This window comes from Cololabis saira, chromosome 2 (genome assembly GCF_033807715.1).
Source record: "Cololabis saira isolate AMF1-May2022 chromosome 2, fColSai1.1, whole genome shotgun sequence".
NCBI classification, from domain to species: domain Eukaryota; kingdom Metazoa; phylum Chordata; class Actinopteri; order Beloniformes; family Belonidae; genus Cololabis; species Cololabis saira.
In genome coordinates this window covers 30,052,145-30,075,370 of record NC_084588.1, presented here as the reverse complement: position 1 = coordinate 30,075,370, position 23,226 = coordinate 30,052,145, and the positions used below count along the sequence as shown (strand labels likewise).

Sequence of the window (23,226 nt, the reverse complement as noted above, 5' to 3'; positions counted from 1 at the left end):
GTAAGATCAGTGATGGTTTGGGGGGGGTTTTGCTGCTCTTGAATGGCCGTGGACTATGTCCCTACAGATGCTCATCTGATCGGTCAAAACAAAACATTCACTCCAAGGCACCTCTAGGCTGTGCTGAAAATATAATATGTTTTTTAATGTTTGACCTATGAGCATTGTTCTGTTCAGAATTTATATTTTTGAATGTCCTTTTATCATAAGGACATTCAGGAACGCTGTAGAATTTGCCATTTAAGTGAAGATGTGCGCCATTACAGATTCTCAGTAATCCAGGTCATGGTTATTCTCCACAGCTTGATTAAGGTCAGAAGGTCTTTCCTTTTCTTGTATAGTCATCAAGAACCAAGAAAAGAGAAGTCCGGTGTTTAAAATATGGCCGTCTGAAAGTCTTTTCATAGAAAAGACTTTCTCTTTTCATAGAAAAGACTTTCTCATGACCAAACAGGAACAATATATTCAGTGCAGCACGCTTCTACATTTTAGATGTATTGCGGTTAAATGTTTTAATCTATATTCCTAATATTTTGCTAATAAGGCTGATAAAGTTGACACTTCTGAGTTCATGTGTTGTTGAAGCCACACTTGGTCTTCTAATATTTAATCTCTGCCCTAATAAGATGCTGTATGTATTTAATCTGACTATATAGTACCTAAATTTTTTATTCTGTGATGATCACTTTGACGTCTGTCTCTTGCAGTTGATAAAAGTAGCTTTTGACGAGGAGGTTAGCTCGGAGATGGTGGAGATATTCAGGAAACACCTCCAAAGAATTCGATATCCACAGTCCATCTTCAGCTCCTTTGCATTTGCTGCAGGACAGACGGCTCCTCAGTTAATCCTTCCAAAGCAAAAAGAGAGAAATACTGGCTTCAGGTTTGTTTTTCAGCTTTGCAGAAATTGTTGCTGCAAATCAGTTTTACTATTATTTATCTGAAATGAATGCATTCTTCAATTTTTCACTCAGCAAATACTTTTACTATGTCCTCCTCGCAGAACACTGTCGAAAACTATTGTCAAAGGAGCAAAAAGGGCAGGGAAGATCACCATGGGCCGCGGTAATCAAACCACGCTGAAGAAAACTGACAGAAGCAACCGGTCAACCTGGCATGAAGACGACGACATTTCAAGTGAGACTTGTGACACATTTCCATGCATTAGTGCGTCAACATGGACAGACAGAGCCAGATTGGGGGGGATTCACAAATGTAAGTCATTTTTGTTGCTGTTTTGTTTGTTTTAGTATCTGATGATGAGCCACCACCCAGCAGCACCTTGCGAGCATCAGAGAAATCCACCATGGAGCAGCTGGTGGAGCAGTCGTGTTTCCGTGACTACCAGCGTCTCGGGCTGGGCACCATCACCGCCAGTTCGTCTCGCTCCAAGTCAGGAGAGCAGTTCAGGATCACAGCAGTAAACAGACTGTACTCCCTGTGCCGCAGGTGAACCAGCTCTCACTGGACACCGCAGCTGCTCCATTGTTGTCTTGTAACAAATTTAACAACAAAGCCTTGTGTTATTTATTAATAGCACGCATTATTTGTGTTAATATTTGTGATGACAAGGGGTCTGTTCTCATTGTTCAGCTATCCAGGACTACTGGTTGTTCCTCAGGCTGTGCAAGACAGCAGTTTACACAAAGTAGCCCGCTGCTACAGACACAATCGTCTCCCTGTTCTGTGTTGGAAACATCCCCGGACCAAAGCCGTGCTGCTGCGCTCTGGAGGCTTCCATGGCAAAAGTGTGGTGGGATTGTTTAAGTCACAAAATCCCACTTCAACGGGTGAGTTTGCTTCCTGAGAGGCACAGCTGTATCTTTACATCTAGATTTTTATTTATTTTTTTTTCTTAAATTTAATCTAGGATTTTTTTCACACTGGTTTGGATGCTGTGGAGCCTGATGGATTTCCATTTGTACATCTGCAAATTGTCATCATCTATTATTAAATGTTATTATGACAACGGAGAGCTGTTAACACGCAGGAGACATTGATTGAGCTTTCAAAAGTCTAATAAATTCTCAGACCGAGTACTCAAATCCTGGATGAGCCGAAAACAAAATGTTAAAAGTGTAGAGCAGGAGCAAAATGAAAACAGGAGGAAGGAGGTTTAAACATTTTTTTTCCTTCAATCAGTATGGAATCATCACGCGAGATCACTGGCAAATAAAATGAATGAGCTTTGAGCTCTGATGAGGACACGGGGGGAGTTTCAGGAATGCAGTATAACGTGAATCACCAGTACGTGACTGCAGGAACATGTCCCTGACTCCATCTCCTCTCTATCCAGTGTAATGTAATCTCTCTTTATGAATCCCAGTGTGAAGAACCCCATCTCCAATGGGACAGTCAGGTCCTTTTCCAAAATCAAGCTGTGGATCACCAGCGACCTGAAAGAATAGCTGAACAAGAAAAGAGCCTTATGGGTTCTCATCCATATCCTCAGAACAACTGTAGACGCCCCACATCATGAATATCTTGGGAGACTGTTACTTGCTCTCTCAGTCAGTAAACAAGCAGCAAGAAGTTGCATTTACATTCAGAGCCCACTCCAGTTTTGTTTATAACGATGGGTCAAAGTTGAAGATGGCACCTTTTACTTGCTTCAACAAGCACTCTCTCATCTGGCCAAATAGGTAGCACTGTGATGATCATGATCTTTCATTTCTTCTGTGTATTTAACAAGATTCAACCTGCACTACTTTGTAAAAACTGCAGAAGACGTGCTAGATGCCTCCACATCCTCTCCTGGACGACCTGACAAGCAGACTACAGTTCTAGAGACTGAAGGGTTATGTTTTCGAGTGGGAGGCCAGCGGCACCGAAGTGTCACAAGAGAATGGTGGTTTAACCATTTTCTCTTGAATTCATGCTGTGTGCTTCCAGTAACCCTCTAGTCATCTGCAGAAATGCTCAGATGACTCATCGGCTCTGGTTTGTGTTGGTGGTGGACAAAAGTGTTGACGTGCTAACAGTCATGTCCTCTTAAGCATGAACAAGACAATATGAGGATGGTGGATTTTAGAAAGAGCAGCAATAGGTCAAACCTTATTTCAGTCCTCTGAGAAGTGTTGGATGTGGTGCAGCTAAACTGCACATCCACTGAGACCCCAGACTTGACGGGAGATACAAAACAGAGGCCGTCTACAAGGAGGGTCAGAGCAGAATCTACTTCTTGTAGAAGCTTAGATTTGTCAGTGTTTGCAGCCAGATATTTAATATATTCTCTAAATCTGTGGTGTAGACTGCAGTTTTATTGCCATTCATCTGTTGAGGCATCACCATGAGAGCCAGAGACTTAAAGAAATGAGACGTGTTGTGACACCTCTTGCTGTCGCAAAAAAGCAATAGACCCATCACACCCCGGTTTTTGTCTCTTCCCGCTTCTGCCATCAGGCAGGAGATTCAGAGCAATGAAAGTTAAGACCAACCGGCTACAAAAAAACACCTTTTTTATCACCCAAACCCAATAATATTAGAGCTCCCCTCTTATGCCTCATAAAATACTGTATATGTAAAAACTGTATATCGGACAACATTACACATCTTTTGCACAACAGTGTTAAGACGACACATTTTTTAGAGATTTATTGAGCTTGGCTGCAATTGAGACCACAACGAGACGTCTGTCCTGCCCACAGCTTCATGTTACTTACTGATTAACTTTTTGCTGCAACATCATCATTTTCCTCTGGAAAGAATTTTAAACTTTCATTTTAAATGATTTGCATTGTCTTTTTATCTTTAGCTCCTACGTCATCCTCAGATTCCTCCAGTAGCCTTGAACAGGAGAAGTACCTTCAAGCCATCCTTGCGTCCATCCCTATCTACTTCAAAATGAACGGGAACAACACCCTGTCCAACCGCTCTCTCATAGGCCTCTCACCAGGTACCAAATCATGTTTATACTGTCTATTTTAATTAATTAATGCACTGCCATCGTAGTTGACACTAGCACATGCTGGGACTAATTGTAATAAAGTTTTCTATATTGTAAGTCAAAGATTGTTTATAAACTTCTGTTAACATTAATGATGGCATGCTTCTCAAAAGTTATTTTTACAGCTTATGAGGCAGTTGGTGTCTCTTTTTCTGTCTTACACAGAAAAAGTAAGACAGCGTTCTGTCACATGGCAGAAATGAAAGCAGTTTGGTGTTTTAAGATATCAGAACTCTGATAAACATAGAGCAGCGATGATGGATTTTCCCACAAAGTGGTACCAGGGAGCCCTGGAGCCCGGCTGCCTGGCGACTAATGCTGGAACATGTAAATGGAATAGAGCGAATAATGTTATCAGTTTACTCTGTCGGATGTTGGTCAAAGCGATGGTCATGAGAAAGGGCTGCACAAACCAAACAGAGCAAAAGTCTTTGTTGCCCCGATGTGAGCCTCTCACGCTTTCCACCTCTCACAAACTTTGTCTTTTTCACAACAAATCAGAACCTTGAAACCAACCTCATATTAGTTCATGTCAAGTTACTAAAGTAATGAGTATAATCTCTTCACATGTGCCACAGTATTATGTATACTGTACTTGCTGACAGAAAGAAAGGACTGTGAAAGTGAAAGTTGCTTGAAGAAAAACGGCCTCACCTGCCTCCATTGACCTGACCTGAATGTGCTTTTAAGTGGCCTTGGCTCTGCCGTGGGAAAAAGAAAAAAAAATAGTTTGTTTGCAAAAGGACAGGAGGTCGTGAAGAGTTCATTGCTTCTGATAAAAAAAGAATTGCATACTTGCACTCTTCAGTACTATTCTTGTTCACTCCAAGAGTGTTTTTTCTCCATCATCAGTGCAAACGCATTCTCTTCCTTTTTGTGTTTGCACTGGTCAGCAGTTTTTCACCCACTTATCTTTAGGTCTGTGTTCTTCTGTGTGAGAGAAAGAGACATACTATATCTGGTATAGCGTAGTATTTAAAAGGAAATGTGTACAATAAAAGGTTATGTAAGACTCATAGGTTAACCTGGGGTCTCTGCACATCCATCCATCTCTTCTGACTGCACCCGCCCCTGCCGGTAACCTGAATATGCTGGGCTGAAACTGTTACCAGGATACGCATGCACGGTCTCTCGCTCACACACACGGACAGAAAAAAACTGCATACTCGTGTTGTCACTGAGCATTTCTATATGATTTATTTAAATGTCTCTGTTTCTTTACTGGAAAGTTGTTTTTAGCCTATTTGTACAGCACAATAATGACCTCAGTTTGTCTTTGGTTCTAGATGTATTGAGGCTACATCTTTTATCTAACCTTGCTTATGATTTAAAGCTAACACTGTGCTCCCCAGTCACTTCTTTTGGTACTGTTTGCTCGTAAGGGGCTGAAGGGTTCATTTACTCACAGCGTAGATTTAACAGAGTGCCCGAAGCTTTTCTTATCGGAGGTATCGGTCAATGTTGACATGACAGCATCACCTTGTTGTTGCAGATTTGTCAGCTGCACTTCCATTAACCAAATCTATTATTACGTTATATTGTAAAGGTGAAATATTGGACTGAGATCTGGTGACTGTGGGGGTCATTTGAGAACAGTTGAATCATTGACATGTTTAAATAAAAAAAATGTTGAGATCATCTGAGCTTTGCGACATGGCTACATTAACCTGCTGGAAGTAGCGATCACAAGATGAGTACACTGTGGTTGTAAAGGAATGGGCATGCTCCAAAAAATAGTCAGGTACTTGTGTGCTGGGAAAATATCCCAACATGCTTGAACTGTTATAACAGGCCAAAATAGACCAATGTTTTCATGTTGTTTACAAAAATCTGACCCTACTGTACAAAGTCAGGATACAACAGAACAGGTAACATATTCTCGATCTCCTACTGCCCCTGCCATTTCTGAAATTGTAAGACCACCAGCCTGTCTGGCACTAAACACACCACATTCAGATTCATCTAAATCCCGTTTCTCACGCATCGTGATGCTCAGTTTACCCGTTAGCAGGTCATCTTGATCACGTCTGCCTACCTAAATGCACTGACGCGCACCCGTGTGATCGGATTTTAATTTGCGTCAATGAGCATTTGAGAAAGTGTACCGAAGGAAGTGACTCATGAGTTTGTATTTATGTGAGGTGCCTCTGGTTTCAACATCCTGTGTACCGTGTCAATGTTTTGCGTCCAGGCAGCGAAAGGAGGACATCCAGGATACCAAAGATGGCTCCTGTCCATTTAGACATCCCATTCTCAAACAGCTTTACCAGAGGAGGTGAGTGATTTCCACTACTTCCTCTCAAAACTTGATAGCCGTGTGTGTGGCTTCCTGTTTCTAGGGGGAAAAAGATTTTAGCATCATCTGACTCTTAAGGTAAAAGTGATAAATGCGATGTAACTATTTGCTGGTATCAGTATATTTTCAACACATTGTCATTGTATATAACTATTCCTTGAGTTTTTCAGCAAACATCGCAACATATTTGTGAACATATTATTTTCCACTCAATGATAATACTGAGGGGAAAAAGACTAATTAAACCACAGTTCAAATAGATATTTGAGTTGTAGCTCTTAAAGTTACTGCATCAGACTGTTGTTTACAGCCTTTTTACTTGATGATTTATATCAGTGACGATCTGTATCTTAAGCGTAAACCTTCAGTCGATGTGAAGCTGAACGATTTTTATCTCACAGCAGAATCTCAATGCTAAATGATCTCTGTTTTTGTTGTCGTGAACCGCAGTTTTCATCAGCATAGTTGTAGTGTTGTTCTTTAGCTGAACGACTTAATGCTAAATTGAAACATCATCGTGACGGTTTATACAGGAATGTAAACCCTCGGGGGGGTGAGGATAAAAACATAGTACTTCGTGTTTTGTCTTGGAGTCAGAGCATATCTGAACTCTTAGTCACCGCTGCAAGTTAAGGTCAAAGGCAAAAGCATTGTCCAGACTGTTTCTGCATACATTTATGTGTGCCGCAAACAATGACACATCACTCCAGATTTTTTTAGTGAGTCAGTGTTTCATTCGCAGTTTCATTATCTGATCCACTTTTTAGCAATAATCACCCAGTGGGTAGAGGAGCCTTCGGCAGGAGGTTCCCCCTCATGAGCCTGGTCCTGCTCAAAGCCTTTTCCCTCCTAAAGGGGAGCGTTTCCTTGCCGCTATTTGGCTTAAGGCTTTTTTCCCACTAGGGGAGTTTTTACCTGTCATTGTCTCAGGGGTCATGTTCTGGGTCAGCGCCAAGTGGCAACTTATGTTGTAATAGACGATATATAAATAAAATGTAATTGAATTATTTAAAGAAATCACCATTCAGAAAAGATCTGCTATCGTAGCACTATTGATACTTAAAATTATATCCATCTAATCTTAAATATTATTAATAACAAACAAAGGAAAAACTGATTATTTGTTCCATATTTTTCTTCTTTGTCACAAGCTCATTTTTGATGAACTAATTCTTTATACATCACTGACTTTGGCTCGCTAGTTGAAGGTTTACTCCTCACTGCCTGGCCAACAAAAAGTCACGCTCACACGTGTTGGACCACCTTTAGCTTTGATTAAGGATCACTTTTGTTGTGGCATTGTTTCAAAAAGTTTAAGCAGTGTCAAACATTTATTTCCATCCAGGCTTGCGTTCATTTTTTTTTTCCAAGATCTCTTATTGATGATGGGGGAGTCTCTTGCCAGAAGACTTTATCCATCGTTCTTCTTACTTGATTTTAGCTGTCACTCTACAGCAGGATAAATCGTGACTCATGAGGCCACGTGAGGCAGTTTTCATGCTTCCTAAGAAAATTAACCTTTTTTTTTCGCTTTTCTTTCTTTTTTTTTCTTTTTTTTGTGAGTCATAGCTGATAAGTCCTCATGCATTTGGAGATGCGACTTAACGATGAGTTCATCTGTTGAGTTTCTTCAAATAGACGTTGCCAAACCTCGAAGTCATCTTTGATGAAGATCAGTTCAGATTTTTTCCTTCTTAAAACGTCTTCCTCGAAAGAGATGGCTCGCCAGTTTGCGTTGAAGTTTTAATCATGCATTGCACCATCGATTAATCCAGTTTTAGCAGTTTCAGCAATCTCTGTCATTGTTTCTTAGACTTTTCTGACAACAAGTAACTTGTTTTAATTTTTGGTGACCTCAAGAAGGTTAAATAACTTGATGGTCAAACATCCAGCTGAAACGTCTTACCTTTCCAAACAGAAGCTCATAACTATTTGCTTAGTTAGATGCAGGTGTGGAATTTTTTGTTTGTTTGATTTTTTTTAATTTTTTTTTTGGCCTGGCACTGCATGATGTTTTAATATGTGTCGTCCTAGAGTTCAGACCAATGCAAAATGACTTTAAGTTAGATAACTACCCCTTCCCCTTTAACAAAAAAAGAAAAACGCAAATGCAGGTTCACCTTGGTGAACCGATTCATGTGGGCGATCATGTCATATCTATCAGAAAGCTAACTCTTGGCCCTCTCACCAACAGTCATAAGCATGGACATTCATATTCATTTACACTTCTGTGTGACGATCATTCTCATCTTCATTTAAAATAGTAATTTCTCATTCTGTCTCAGTATGTTGACTATTCCAGACTTTGTCTATCAACTGTGAATTCTCATTTGCATGACTATTTCTGGGGTTTTTTATATGGTTGTGGGGCTTGGTGCTCATTTTGATGTTGTCATTATTTTACCCTCATCCTCAGTGCTTGAATACAGAGATAAACTATTCACTCACTCACACCAAAAACCTGCCAGTAAGGAGAGAATCCACAATAAAGGTATAGTGAAACCGTGGCTTCATCTTGCCGATCCCTGTTTGAATGTTTCTTCTTTTTTTAACACATCCATCAAGCCTCATTATCTCTGCTTCCTCTAACCCGCGCTGTAACACACTAACCAGGTCAAGTAGTGCAGTGCACGGTGCCGCGAACTCCTCACAGAGACCTTGTGGAACATAGTACTAATCTTTGCTGACTTTGTGGGTGCTCCTCTGGGAGCTGTGGTTTTTCACAAACCAGAGAGGTCTAATGTGGTCTTTTCCATTGTTGATGTGTTGGCTCAGCATGGCCAACTGTGGTCAGTTAAGAGCCGGGGTCCAGACTGAAGAGGAAAAGAAGCTGTTAGTCATGGCACTCAATTCATAAATCACACAAAATAAGCCCTGCAGTCTTGTATTGTGGTGAAGCCAACCCAAATACTCTCTAAATGTAACTCAGATGTAATAGAATTCAGTTAATAAAGTAGCCATCTATATTCCTTGATACCATGTGATGCATCGGCTTTGATTGCTTATCAAATTGTATCAGTAGTCATGTTAATATTGCCAGTAGGTCAAGACTGTTATAATAGTGATGATACATGTGTGTAGTGTTACACACAGCTTTTATAACTAGTTCATTCTCAAACTTACATGATGCCAAAGTATTGTTGATGTACTGAAGTAAAGCCTAATCAGCCCTTGTTGAATTGGCCTGTTAAGAAAAAGAGAGAGGGGAAAAAAAGCATTTGTTACAGTTTGTTAGGCACTTAGGCATTTAAATGAAACACGAAAGTACTGAAATGAGTTTCTGTGAAAAACGACATCCTTCCTGGTGATAATAACATTGTTTTGACATCATTGCATGCTGGTTTTCAGGGAAATGGCTTCTAGGCTTGTTGATTTGCTGAAAATTCCAGCAACTTCTGCTTTTAATATCTCCACACACCAAATTCTGCAAGGTGATGGCTTTGTTGGTGGACAGAAAGAATGGAGGTGTTTACATAATCCCTGTTGAACTGCTGTGCATGTGAACACGGTCTGCATGTCATGTGTTGCTCCTCATTCGGCCGTAGTTTATTTGAAAGCATATGTGCATCGGTGGCATTCAAACAAGCCATCTTTGGCGTGCGTGTGTAACTTTTGTTTGCAAATGTGTGTTTGCAGGCATGTGGGCCAGCCTGCGCTCCAGCAGCAGACTCGTTCAGCACTCGCCAGTGGGTGAAGTGGGTGCCAGACTCGCGGGGAAGGATCTGGCGCCCCCTGCAGGGAGCAGCAGTCTGCAGGCTCAGCTCCTCAAACGGCAGGCTGCCTTTTACATATTTGGAGAAAAGTCGCATCTTAGGGTGAGAAGGAGACACAGGTTTTTTCTAGAAGATGAGATTATATGTTCCTGTGAATATTATACATCCACAGACTGTTGCTTTCCACTCTCGATATTATGTCATCAATTGAACTTGTAAATCTAAAAAGAGAAAATGTGTGAATTATATTTTTTGTCATTGTTGCTTCAAAGCCCAGAATTGATTTATAAGTGTATAATAAGGAGGATTTAAGTAAATTAAAGTCACTCTATGATATGCAGTAGAACAGCTTCACCCAATTATCTGGTATGATTTACACCCTACTGCCTATGTGAACAGTAATATATCATTATAAACGTTGTAAAGGTAGAGTTTATGGCAGGATTTATTGCACATTTGATAGCATCAGACTACCCTTTAAATGTACAAAAGAAAAAAATATATATGTTAGTAAAAATATAACTGAAGGTAACAGTATTGTTTGTTTTTTTTACTAATTCTCCGAAGATAACAATCACAAAAGTTCATATGTCAGTAGTGCAGTAATTTTTCTTTCCTTATGAAGTCTCAATGCCATTATTACCTCCATATGAAGATAATGTGTGAGTAAAAAGCCTCATCTAAAATAACAGCATCAGATGATGTTTCATTCTTTAATAGTTCTTTAAAAAATGGACAGTTGGTCATTGAGGGAAAAAGAGTACACATCAAGGAGACGCCCTACTGCAAGTTTTGTGCACGAGTGCAGTATAGTAGTATTGTAAAATGCTTGCCCCCGGATGTACATTTTATATATCTATACCTTTCAAACATATCATTGGTTCATCAAAAGAACTCAGCAACACTGCACTGGAAGTGTAATTAAAGTGTGCATGTTTAACTTAGGTCCAGTGTTTTCTAAATGTCTGCAGGGCCTGAGAGTGGACGCATCTCTCAACTGTGAGCTGGTGCCCGTGGAGTTCACAGACACACGGCAGGTGAAAGCTGCATTTAAAAAGTTGCTGAGGGCCTGTGCTCCAAGTGCCACTTCGTCCGATTCGGAGGATTCCTTCCTCAAAGCCTTGGAGGACTCTGAGTGGATCCTGCAGGTGACCGCACTGTTTTTTGCAGATGTACAGCAATGCATCCACTGGGATTCTGGCACTGAACATTGTGTGAGAATGACCCCAGCAGTCCACTCGTTCTGCTCATCCTCTGTATTCACATTGATAAATTGAATAAATCCACTTTGAAGCCATTTTCCCAAGGGAAGCACATTCTCATGGGCGGGTTAACAGCATGCTGGTTATCTGATTGACCCCCTGCAGTCTTACATTGGGTATACACTGCTGAAAAATCTGGGAAAAGAGCACTGCTCAGCGAGTAATTTGCCTGTAGACCAAAAATGGTAATATACTCGGGGTGGATTAATCGTGTGTGCCTGTTTGTGTCTTTGTGTACATTTGTTCACATGCACATATGTTGACCTCCCTCAGCTTCACAAGATCCTGCAGCTGGCAGTGTTTCTGGTGGAGCTTCTGGACACCGGCTCATCTGTTCTGCTAAGCCTGGAGGATGGCTGGGACATTACCACACAAGTGAGAAAAATGCACAAATACCTTCTTGAAAAACACATGAGTGGGACAGATGTGGAGATTTCTAGACATTTTAACACTTGCACAACACAAACTACAGTTTGTACTCAGGTACTTTTCTGTCAACGTGTTTCTCTCGAGTGATTCATTTTACATGTAAAAACAAACACAACAAAAACCTTGGAGACCTGCAAGGCCTTAAAAAAAACTTTCTGGTGGTAAGATTGCTGGTTAAAAATAAGAATTAGATAAATATTTCAACAGTCCCACTTGGACCCATGTCTTTAGACTTAATTCAATGAAATTCTATCTTATTTATATAGCGTCTATTCCAATACAAGTTGTCTCTAGGTGCTTTCCAGAGATCCAGAACATGACCCCTGAGCAAATATTATACAAACAATGGCAGGTAAAACTCCCCTAGTGGGAGAAAACCCTTAATCCAAACAGCGGCAAGGAAACGTAACCTTTGCATTCACTTTGAATCTGATCAAGTTTGGACTGAACGTGCTGACAATTCACTTGACAATTTAGACCTACAACAAGTAGATCTATTCCCTATATTCTTCATTTTGTCTTTTCATTCCTCGACAGTATATAGCTCCTGTTTTTGACAAAGAGAAAGTAAAAATACTTACTTTCTGTTTGTGAGAAAGAGAAAGTAAAAATATTTACTTTCTGTTTGTGCAGGTTATCAGAGGGTTATGCAGTGTCCTTCACAGTGAAGGTTGTCACAGCAATCTTGATTTCTATTAGTAATTCCTATGCCAAGTGTGTAATGAGTACCTGTTGCATTATGGCTCGTTTTTTGTGACATAAATAATGCTACAACTGGGTTTCCACAGATTTTTGTTGGGTGCAGATCCTCCAGCATCCTCTTCCATTTCCATGAAATACAATCATTTCAGTTCCTCCTGTCTGTTTTCCGTGCAGGTAGCCACAGCCCATAGGGTTTAAAACTGAGAAAACAGTGAATTAATAGACATTTAGGTAATATTGTACATTTACTTCTTTTATATAGTGTGCCTTTTTGGAAAGCACTCATAATTATGCCTGTGTAAAGCACTTTAAGGTGGTTAAAGCAGAGCAGTAATAGTTATTTTCTAAAACATCCACACATTTAAACAGAAGCTTCCTACCGCTGCTGCTGTCTGTATTGGCAAATATCTGGATAATCAATATGTGCTGTTTTTACCTCAGGAGTCCAAAGACCAAATTCCTACCAAGCTTTGGGTCTCTTAAAAAACGAAAAATAAATAAAGTCACATCAGTGTCAAGAAGTTAACCCTGCAATAACTTCAGATAAGCAGTTCTTTATCCGTAGACGACTCTGAAAGCAGTTAGGTTGTGTAACTGTAGTGAGGAATCCTTTCGTGTCGCCCTTAATTGTTTCAGTGCTGTGTATTGAAATTGATAGCAGAAACAAGCGTCTTCACAGATCTATGGCCATGTGTGAACCACAGACCTGCCATCGCTGCTTTTCCTGCTCGTCTCGTAATCAGCTCTGTCACTGTTGACCCGACACGCAGATGCGATAAAAAGTCGTGAAACCTTACATCACTCAACTGCGCTCGCTTCTTTGATCGGAAGCAGGTGGTTCTGATTTTGTTGGTATGTAAACAAAATGTCTATTTTTGTCCCAATCAACTGTAAATATCAAAGTATTTCATTAAATGTTTGGTCTGTGAGCTCAAGTTTTCCACATTGACCCGTTAAAGTGTACATGTCGGGGCTGCCAGCATGTGTCCTTCAAACGTGTTTACAGGCTCTGCGTGACCCTGGGCTGCAGGTTTAAAATAAAAAAAACACACTTTGTGGATGTCGTGCAGGGCACGTGTTCGGCCCCGAGCATCTTTGTCCCTGAGCCACCGGCTCCAAGAGGCTACGATCTGATCGGCCCCTCCGGGCAAATGGGCTCCATATGCTCTGGCCATCCCGCCTCAGCTCTGAGACCATCAACACCCTGCAGACAGGATGGAGATCTGTTTTTGCTTTCTTTATACGCACTGTTTTCTTTTTCCCTTTTTTTTTTATCATCATCTTTCCATCTCATATCCACTCTCCTCTCTCATGCTTCGCTCTTATATCCTCTCTTCAGTCTGCTCCAAGGGGGATTATTTCGTAGTCGGGGCTCATGGGGCTTTCTCTACCACTCAGGGCTGGATGTTCTTGTAAACCTCACGGGGCAGCCATGAACTATTTTTCCTGCTCATTCCACACGCGTCAGGGCTCATTAGCTGTGTTAGAGGAGATGAGGGCAGGGAAGCAAGCCAACCATGTTGCATGCATAGACAAGTGATTCTCAACTGGTGTTTTGCAGCGTGAGTGAGCTCAAGTGTGCCTTAAGACATTGCATCAAATATTCTATAAAAAGTTATTGAAAGAAGATGATCAGATTAGCATTGTTATGCAAGATGATGGTCCATTTCTAGACCCTGTTCCGGTTTTAGGTATCATAATCAAAGTAACCACATTTACATGAAAATAAATAAATAAACAGTTCTCCAGTAAATCGTATTCATGCGTGACAAATTCTGCACAGTTGTGGTAAAACAGCTGCTACTTTGGTTAAACTTGTACAGTGATCAAACATCCTTTTTGACAAATGTCAGGGCTTTCCAAGCCTGTTTATTCACAACCATATTTGTTACTGTAAGTTGAGAAAAACCACTGTATCCCATGTAGTTTTAGGTCATATAGAAACAATGCCTCAGGTCCATCAGAGGCAAGTCCTCGTTTTACTCTCAGCACTCTTCAAAGTGAAATTTTATTGGGTAACAATAAATGTATGTCATAATATTATTGTTAGAATTATTCTGAATCAAAATTCCATAAGTCATGTCAATGTTTTCGTTATATCAACGCCATAAAATGTCAAGTGAGGATCGTCTTCTCATTTTATTGGGTTCACACATCTGGAAATGTGACACGAGCCCATAACTTGTAATTAGTCCCTCAGCAAGAGATGTGCACATTCCAGTTATGTCATATTTAAACATTTAGGTTAGTTTGTCTTTGTAAAAGGCCTTTTTTTATGTATTTAAAAAATGTTTAAAGGCACAACTGTGGCTCAAGTTTTAGAAGTTGCCAACTTCTACTGAGTAAAACTTTAACATATTGCAAAAGCACCATAGTCCAAAAGTATAGGACAATTTAAAAAAAACAGGCTTTTCTTGTTGATGATTTATCATAAGTGCATTTTCTACCATGATACAGTTCTGATTTTCACATTTTGGTTTCTCCCCCTTCTGCCTGCAGGTGGTGTCTCTCGTGCAGCTACTGAGTGATCCTTTCTACCGGACTCTGGAAGGCTTTCAGGTGCTTGTGGAAAAGGAATGGCTGTCGTTCAGCCATAAATTCAGCCAACGGAGCAACCTGAGTCCCAGCAGTCAGGGAAGTGGCTTTGCACCCATTTTCATGCAGTTCCTGGACTGTGTGCACCAGGTAAGCTTCACCACCCCCCACCGAACACGGATGCTTTGAACATTGAAACATCTCTGCCTCAGCTACGTGACTCCTCTCTGTTTTCCCTGTCTCTCTCCCTTTATTCATAACTTCTTTATGAGCTCATGACATTCCTTAAAACTGAACAGGCGATAAAGCGAAAAAAGGCAAAAAAAAATCCAGCCATCAACAACTATACGTTGTGCACCTCTCCACCCTGTGTGCTGTTTTATCGGCGTATTGCACCAGGGAGCGTGCAGGGAGGCTGCTGCCCAGATGGCCCGTGAACCCAGTGATCAGTGTTGAGTGCTCTGCGCTCGCGTGTTTCAGCATCTCTTCACTTTTCAGTGCGTGCTCAGAGCAGCATGTGGAAAATCACAGTTCTGTGGACTGGGAGTCTCTGGAGACGCTTGGGTGTGCCTCAGGATTTCATTGAGGGGGGGTAGTCGATTTAAGAATGAAGCTCTCACAGCTGAGAGCCGGTGAACTGTGTCCGCTCTGAAATGCTAACTTGAGAGAATGCTACGGGCTTTTTTTGTGTCTCCTGGGGTGTTGCAGACTCACTCCCATACACTTACATCAACACATAGTTTCTGCATTTGTCTTTTGAAACTCCAGGCTTGGCAGCTAAGACGGTTTGGCGGGGCTTCTGGGGTCTGGAGAGTTATAAACAGGGGGAGATGAGATTCAGACAAGAGCTCAAAATAGAAGAGCCTTATCTCCAAAACAGCTGTTGTTTTTGCCAGCAGACCCAGGTGGCCTCAAAAATTCAGCACTCTTGCTGGCCACCTCACACCACTGGAAGGGAACAATGGAGCAGCAGTTGTGCTGGCTCAGTCTGGATTGTGTCTGGCGGTGATGATATTAGTGACCTCTGACCTCCTAGAGACAGGAGACGTTCTTTCCTGTTTCTAATTTATCCACTGGGGAGATGTGAGGCCATAAACACAAAGACACAACTCAGCTATCACACACACTGACTTTCCCTCTCAGCCTCTAACTGCATCCATCTTTTCTTGTCCTTGCAGATTCTGGAGCAACATCCTCTGGAGTTTGAGTTTAATCAGTATTATTTGAAGTTCCTGGCGTATCATCACGTCTCTAACCGCTTCAAGAACTTCCTGTTGGACTCAGACTATGAGCGCTTCGAGCATGGTCAGTGACCTTTACAGTTTGAACCACAGGGGGGGTTGTTTCTGAATTATGTTAAATTATCCCTTGTGCCAGGAAGAGTCTTTATTACACTTGAATGTGAGTTACCTTCATTGGCTGCCCCTGCATGGTTGTACTTCAATGCATGTGAGGTTTTTTCATTCCTTAAACTGTATTTATTATGACGTCTGTTCTTACTATATAAACTGTAGTCTCCTATTTTAGTCATATAATAGCAAATATTTTAAATGAGACACATTTTGTGACTTAATTTGGACAAAATACCCCAAAGCAATGCTACAAAACCTCCCTTTTCATCCAGTTTTGTACAGTTAAATCACCCACTCAACTTCACTCAAGCCCCTTTTTTGTTGAGTTTTGTTTTGTTTTCTTAACTTTTGATACTCACTTCCAAAGTACAGCAAATTGCATCGGAAACCGAAGATGGGCCGGGCAGAGCTGCATGTTACTGTTACCAAACAATAGCTTCCTTTAAAGGAAACTGCTCTTTGTTCAGGCCAAGTGTGTCTCTTTGTCCCTTCATCAGAAACAAGATGAAGCACGATCGGTGGAATATATTATTGTAAAACGCTCAACGTTTGCAAATACTTTCTTATACTTGAAATGTAACTATGACAGACAGATTAGTTTAAGTGGCACATAAAGAAAATATCATCAGTTTATAAGCCCATAATGTCACCCGGAGCCTCCTCTTAAGTTCGCCCTCTAATACTGGTAATCTGTTTAGTTGAATTGCATCTTTATTTGATGAAACCATTGCATCAGATGTAATGTTCTCTGCAATGAACAGGCTAAACCTCTTTTGCAGGACTGCTGTTCGAGGATAAAGGCGATAAGCAGGCCCGGAGAGGTATCTGTATCTGGGAGTGCATCAACAGGATGCACCGGAGGAGTCCCATCTTCTTCAACTATCTGTACAGCCCGTCAGAGAGCAACGTGAGTGTTTCTGCTGCCTGTGCGTCCGTCACTGGGTATTTCCTTGTGTCGGACCGCTGCAGTCGGTTTATGCAGCTACCGCTGGCACACATGAGGTGAACGAACTCTGAGCACAATAACATGATGGATGGATGACGAGTATCAAGGCAAATCACTTCCAACCACTAACGGCTGCTCACAGCTGCACCAGAAGCAGTTTGGCTTCATGAGAGCTGATCGAGAATTAAATATTGATGACTCATGCTTCATAGAAAAACAAGTTAGTACCTGTTGAGTGTGAGGCAATTTGACAATTTACTGAACTTGGCCATCAAAATAATACTGTCCAAAAAAAAGAAAAATGACCTTAATTTCTTGCTGTGTAAGATGGTTTTGGTTGATACATCAGAGCTAGTTTAGATGTCAGTTCTGGTCCATTAGTCGACTTTCACCAGTGTGAGGCTGCATTTGAAACCTGGATTAACACCAAAATGGATTTTTATTGCAGTAAGAGAGATTTTGAATCCAGTGGTTGTAGATCATGTGTTTGCTTTAAAAAGGGTGGAAGTGTTTATTGAAGAAATTCAAACCGGGTAATTTAAGTACAGCATGTCAACAATAAATCAGTAGAGAGATCTTGAGCGGGAGACGTGAGAGGCAGGAGGTCAACAGGTTTCTGACCTGAAGATGCCACCAAATCTTCAGGTAGCAAATCTCACTGCTGTTTATAAAGGTGCATTTTAGCTTGGAGCAATTTAATTTATGGCCGAAGTAGAGCTGGACAGTTATAAACACAAGACATATTTTGATTCTCATTTTCATTCTTACATTTCCAGTCATTTTCTACTGGTGTCTACTTTATTTTTCCACATTTTGAATCATTATTTAGATTTATCTCCTCTTTTGAGTAATCCCCTGTTTAAAGCAAGAAAAACTCGAGTTTTTTCCATTTGTTTGGCAACCGTACCATACATTTTTCATGTTTTCTACAACGTGGTTATCATATCTTAACATTTGAGCATCACGGTCTAGAGCTGATTGTTGTTCTTCTGCAGGTGGTCCTGAAGCCGTCCGTCGGCATCCCCAGCCTGAGCAGATGGGACTTCTTCATTGAAGAGAGTCTGTCAACTGGGCCGGTCTACGACTGGAGGATGATGGCTGTGAGGTCGGAGAGTTCGGAGGAGACGGACAGCGTCTCCAACAGCAAGAGGAGGATTGTTTGGCCGTGTTACAGCAGCGTGACCAACGCCCAGCCGGACGCCATTACCAAACTCCTCGCTGTAAGATTTGTCCCCCAAAAAACTGGATCTGAGGTGTTTCTCGTTGACTTTTGTGTCACTTCCTTATTCATTTATTTGGTTGCTGGCGGTTTTGCAGGACATCGAGAGGCTGGAGAGTGAGCTGAACCAGGCGCCGGAAAAATGGCACACGACTCTTGAAAGGGTTCGGCTCAGTATACAGGAAGATCTCAAGCAGGAAGGAAATGTGCGTGTTTGATGACCACAAATAGTCATCGTCTTTCACGCTTGCTTAAATGTGTTATTCTGTTTCTCACCCGTACATTTTCTCGTGTGTCTGCAGCTGCGTAAGCAGTCGTTGTCCATCTCAGGCCTGATTCCCACGTCCAGCCTGCAGGCCTTCCAGCGGCGCTCTATGATGCACCTGCCAGACGGCGGACTGGGCGAAGACCACGGCACCGCCACGGCCAACGGGCTCAACCGCCGCGCCGCAACGCTTTACAACCAGTTCACCCCCAAGAGTGAGGAGAACAGGTGGGTCGTGAACATCCTGAGCTCCAGAACAAATAAGAAGCCCTCATTTGATGCACTTGGTGACTTTACAGAGGGGCCGGTCCAGTTTTGGAAGATGATTCAGCTCCCTGGTATGCCGTGTGTCATATTTGAGAGGATCGTCTGTACTCTGTTAAAGTCTGCGTGTGTAATTTTAAAATTACGGCGAGGTTAAAGTACAGTCTCTTGGCTCCCAAAGCTGGATATTTTCTTCTGAACTCAACAGTCATTAAAATCTACTTTATATCAATAATTTATAACTTTTTTTGCACATGCTCTTTATTTTATGCAATTCAAAAGTTTGAGGAGATTGAATCAGAGCATCAAAGCTGATGTTAATATGCAGCACTTAAATGTTTCACTTGAATTATGAATTTGACACAAATCATCTAGTCCTCTAAATTATTTAAATTTGTTTTAATGGATTAGTCAGATTTAGCAGTTTCGTGTGTTTATGGACTGGCCCTGGTCTGGTAGGTAAAGCCCGATGTCTAACCTTCCCCTGAGCGCTGCATGATTTATGTCACAAGCAGGAATTTTGGCTCAAACAGACTTTTATTTATACAGAGATGATCAGGAGAGACAACATCCAAACATCTGGACGCTGTTGTTTTTCAGGTCTTACGAGGGGATCCTGTACAAACGTGGAGCTCTGCTGAAGGGCTGGAAACCTCGCTGGTTTGTGTTGGACATCACCAAACACCAGGTGAGCATCACGCCTCGGTCACGTCTGAGAAACACGTTTTTGCATGAGACGCTGGCAGAAAGCTAACAGGGATGCCTTCGCAGCTGAGATACTACGACACCGGCGAGGACACCAACTGCAGAGGCCACATCGACCTGGCCGAGGTGGAGTCAGTGCTGATCGCAGCGCCGACAATAGGATCCCCCAAACACATCAGTGAGAAGGCTTTCTTCGATGTGAGTGCACATAAACATGCTCAGATGCCCAGTGGCTGTGTTGAGGAAGTCCTTTGACACTACTACAGTCAGTACAGTATATTTAAGACGTCTTAAGTGGAGTTGTTAAAGCTCAATGTACAAGAAATAATAATTAATTAAGCCTAAAAAGTAGCCCATCTAATACGGCACTCCCCTTACTTGGGAAATGCCATTAGTTATTTTCTTCATATTTATCAAAACCTTGCAGATCACCTTCGATTCCGACTTATAAATGCAGTTAGAAAATGAACGCACCTCATTATCCACAACTTTTTAATCAGGTATATTCCATCAAAGCTAAAGATCCTGTAGGATAGTAGGAATAGTCAGCTGTTGGCCAGCAGACACGGATACGTCTGATAATGGTCACAAGTACACAGAACTTGAAAGAACGTGATTTGAAATATAAAAAAACCACAAACGTCACCCAGTTTGAGACCAAAAACACACAGCTAAGCTATATTTTTAATGTTGATGTCATATTAGCTACACATGGAGACTACAGTGAAACGTTTGTTGTTGCTCTTTTGACGTCAGCATGATGACCATCAGATGTTTTGACTGAGTTGCTCCTCGAGCATGAAGAGCAGGTGCCAACGCGGCTGAGAGACTTGCTGTTCAACCTGCCGCTCTAGTCACGCTTCAGTTCCATCAGCACAGTTATAATTAGAGAGATTAACAGTATCTTATCACATCCAGTTCTCAAGCAAATGTGTTTAGCTTTGTTTTGTTTGGGGGGGCTTTTTTCTTTTTTTTCCCTCAATCAGTATTATAATAATAATAATAATAATATTAATAATTAAAGCTGCAAGCAGCGATGAACGGGCCCTCGCGCATGCAATTTTCACTAATAAAAGTCAAGTACACAAAACTAACTCCGATGACACCACCCACGACTCTCTATGTCAAACCATTCAAAAGTTATTGCAGAAAGTACGAACTATCAAATATGGACCAATCAGATGAAGGGGGGGGTGCGCTTTTTGGCGTCCATCGTCACCACGGTAACGCTTTTGACTGAGAAAAGTAATGCGCATCGTCGCAGGATCGAGACACACATTTTGTGGGGCTTGAGGCACAAAGTTTTCTAGGGGGCGCTGTTGAGCCCTTAGTCCACGCCCATTAATGCAAACCATTAAATATCACATTTATCACCAGGCCTGGCTTGCGTGCAAAATTTGGTGACTTTTGGGGCACGTTTAGGGGGGCAAAAAGACCCTCATTACGTCGGAAGAAAAACAAGAAAAACAACAAGAACAATTCCTACAGATACAATAAGGCCTTTGCACTGTAAGTGCTCGGGCCCTAAAAATAATAATAATGCATTCTATTTGTAAGACACTCTTCATCCAATAATCTCAGTGCCACAGAGCCAGCATATAGTTAAAACAAAAAGTCAAACCATTTTCCCATCATGTAGATATGTGACTTTTCCACGCTGAAATGCACTTAATTCACCTGTATGAGACATTTCAAACATACATAGACAAACTCAGCAGCCCCTTCAGTATATATACATATATATATATATATATATATATATATATATATATATATATATGACGGCTGAGTGAGCAGCATATGCAGCATATACAGCATATATATACGAGACATCCAGCACTCCTCTGGTCAGTTACAGTGTTATGACATGGACCAAGTCATTAGACTCAACTGTTCAGCTCCTCAAAGCAGCTCCTAACATTTGTAAGGACGTATAGCTTTTACTTTTATGAAGTCTTATTCTCGTGGGAGAAATGAAGAGGTTGTTAGCTGGTTGCTTCTCTTATATGACTGTTAACCTCTTTTATCGGCTTCTCTTCTAGCTGAAAACCAGCAAACGAGTGTACAACTTCTGCGCGTCGGACGCCGCCAGCGCTCACGTGTGGATCGACAAGATCCAGAACTGCATCTCGGATGCTTGAACGGCCGCGGTTGAGCGGCGTACGGCGTCAGAGGCAGCTTCAGGGGGCTGAGGGCAGAACCGTGGCAGCAGCTCAGTCCAGCATCCACATCTCTTCACCTTCGGGGACCACAGTGAACCAAGTGCCTGGTGGCGGAGGACGGATTCTGTCCGTCCTCCTCTCCGCCTGCTATTGAGCGTCCGCTCGAGCTGTCGTCACGCCGCAAGTCGACCACCCCCGGCCTCAGCCGTCAGATCGCTCTGAGAGGGATGAAGTGAAGATAAGCTGAAGTTTTAGGGGGACTGCACTATAAATGTCATCCTACTTAAACTGTAAATAGATCCAAGCAATATCACTGGCCATTAAAAACTGTGGGTTCAATTTTTGACTTTAGGCAACGAAAGATATAGAAAAATAGCTTGACAAAAGATTTTCTATCAGATATTTTACTACGAGGAAAGGTTATCGCTGCTGACAGAAACAAATAAACCGCCAAAAACTCAGAGATTTTGATGCACAACATTAAAAAGCGATTTGTTTGCACTTAGAGCTAACGTATGCACTCCTATCAAACAAAGATAGTCTAACATGCAGACAGCCAGGCCTAAGGCATTACTTTACAATATACATGAGATATCGCCTCATGAAAAGAATAAAAGTAAATAATTTGCACAGTGACTTCAAAAGACTTTTTTTTCTATTTAAATATGTGACATTTTCACTATTTTGCTGAATGTTTATTGACTTCTGCTTAACACATGTGACTCATGTAAATTATTGTTTGTTGGTTTTTTATTAAAAGTGTAACAGTGCAAGTGTGGTGATATCATGTTTTCTGTAAATACCTTTTGTGACATTTCATTTTATATCCTGTACTTGCAGAACATGAGTATACTTTTGTAACACTACCCTAATGTGACTCCTCTCGTTTTTAAGTGTTGTTACTGGTGCAAAACCCCGAGTGGCCTGTTGCCTGTGTGTGGTGAATGGTCGTGGTCGTTCAGGTCCTCCACGCGGGCCCCGTCCTTCAAGGGCTCATAAAGAAAATACCTAGTAGGATCCGTGGAAATTATCGTCTCATCTTTTCTCTCCGTGTGCGGCCTACACAGCTTTGTTAGAGAAAGAAGAAAAAAAAAAAAAAAAAAAAAGCACAGAACAACTCAGATGTCTTTTCGTTTTTTTAACAGTGTCTTTGTACCATGTTTTTTTTTTCTGGTGACACTAAGTTTTTGAAAATAAATCAAACACTTGAAAGAGTTTTCTCCTTGTGCTTATTGATTGGATGCGCTCCTATCCGTTTCCATCGGTACAGGACGTACCGAACCAATCAAATCGGGGTGGGCTTTACTCGATGACTCCGGCCGGAGCATCCAAGAGTCACTTCTTAAAACAACCCACTCAGCTCCACTGCTCCATTATGGATGTGTTTTGTTGATTCTGGTGTGGTTTGCTCTGAAAACATCACTGATCGT

The 23,226-nt window shown here is 41.5% G+C and overlaps 1 protein-coding gene across 2 annotated transcripts in view; it reads left to right on the top strand.

Annotated features, from left to right (window-relative positions):
• sbf2 (SET binding factor 2) overlaps window positions 1-22,988 on the top strand; it is a 142,020-nt gene extending 119,032 nt beyond the window's left edge. Inside the window, exons 24-42 of one of the 2 annotated variants that reach the window (XM_061742981.1) lie at window positions 708-883; window positions 1,004-1,137; window positions 1,251-1,449; window positions 1,594-1,790; window positions 3,755-3,895; window positions 6,138-6,221; window positions 8,659-8,733; window positions 9,879-10,057; window positions 10,927-11,103; window positions 11,491-11,592; window positions 14,848-15,033; window positions 16,062-16,188; window positions 17,015-17,142; window positions 18,177-18,401; window positions 18,499-18,606; window positions 18,703-18,893; window positions 19,530-19,617; window positions 19,701-19,832; window positions 21,677-22,988. In XM_061742981.1, the coding sequence (XP_061598965.1) occupies window positions 708-883; window positions 1,004-1,137; window positions 1,251-1,449; window positions 1,594-1,790; window positions 3,755-3,895; window positions 6,138-6,221; window positions 8,659-8,733; window positions 9,879-10,057; window positions 10,927-11,103; window positions 11,491-11,592; window positions 14,848-15,033; window positions 16,062-16,188; window positions 17,015-17,142; window positions 18,177-18,401; window positions 18,499-18,606; window positions 18,703-18,893; window positions 19,530-19,617; window positions 19,701-19,832; window positions 21,677-21,775 (2,748 nt within the window). In that variant the 3' untranslated portion in view covers window positions 21,776-22,988. The remainder of the gene's footprint in view (window positions 1-707; window positions 884-1,003; window positions 1,138-1,250; window positions 1,450-1,593; window positions 1,791-3,754; window positions 3,896-6,137; window positions 6,222-8,658; window positions 8,734-9,878; window positions 10,058-10,926; window positions 11,104-11,490; window positions 11,593-14,847; window positions 15,034-16,061; window positions 16,189-17,014; window positions 17,143-18,176; window positions 18,402-18,498; window positions 18,607-18,702; window positions 18,894-19,529; window positions 19,618-19,700; window positions 19,833-21,676) is intronic. The other variant, XM_061742990.1, reaches the window with a different exon arrangement.
• The last annotated feature ends 238 nt before the right edge of the window (window positions 22,989-23,226 follow it).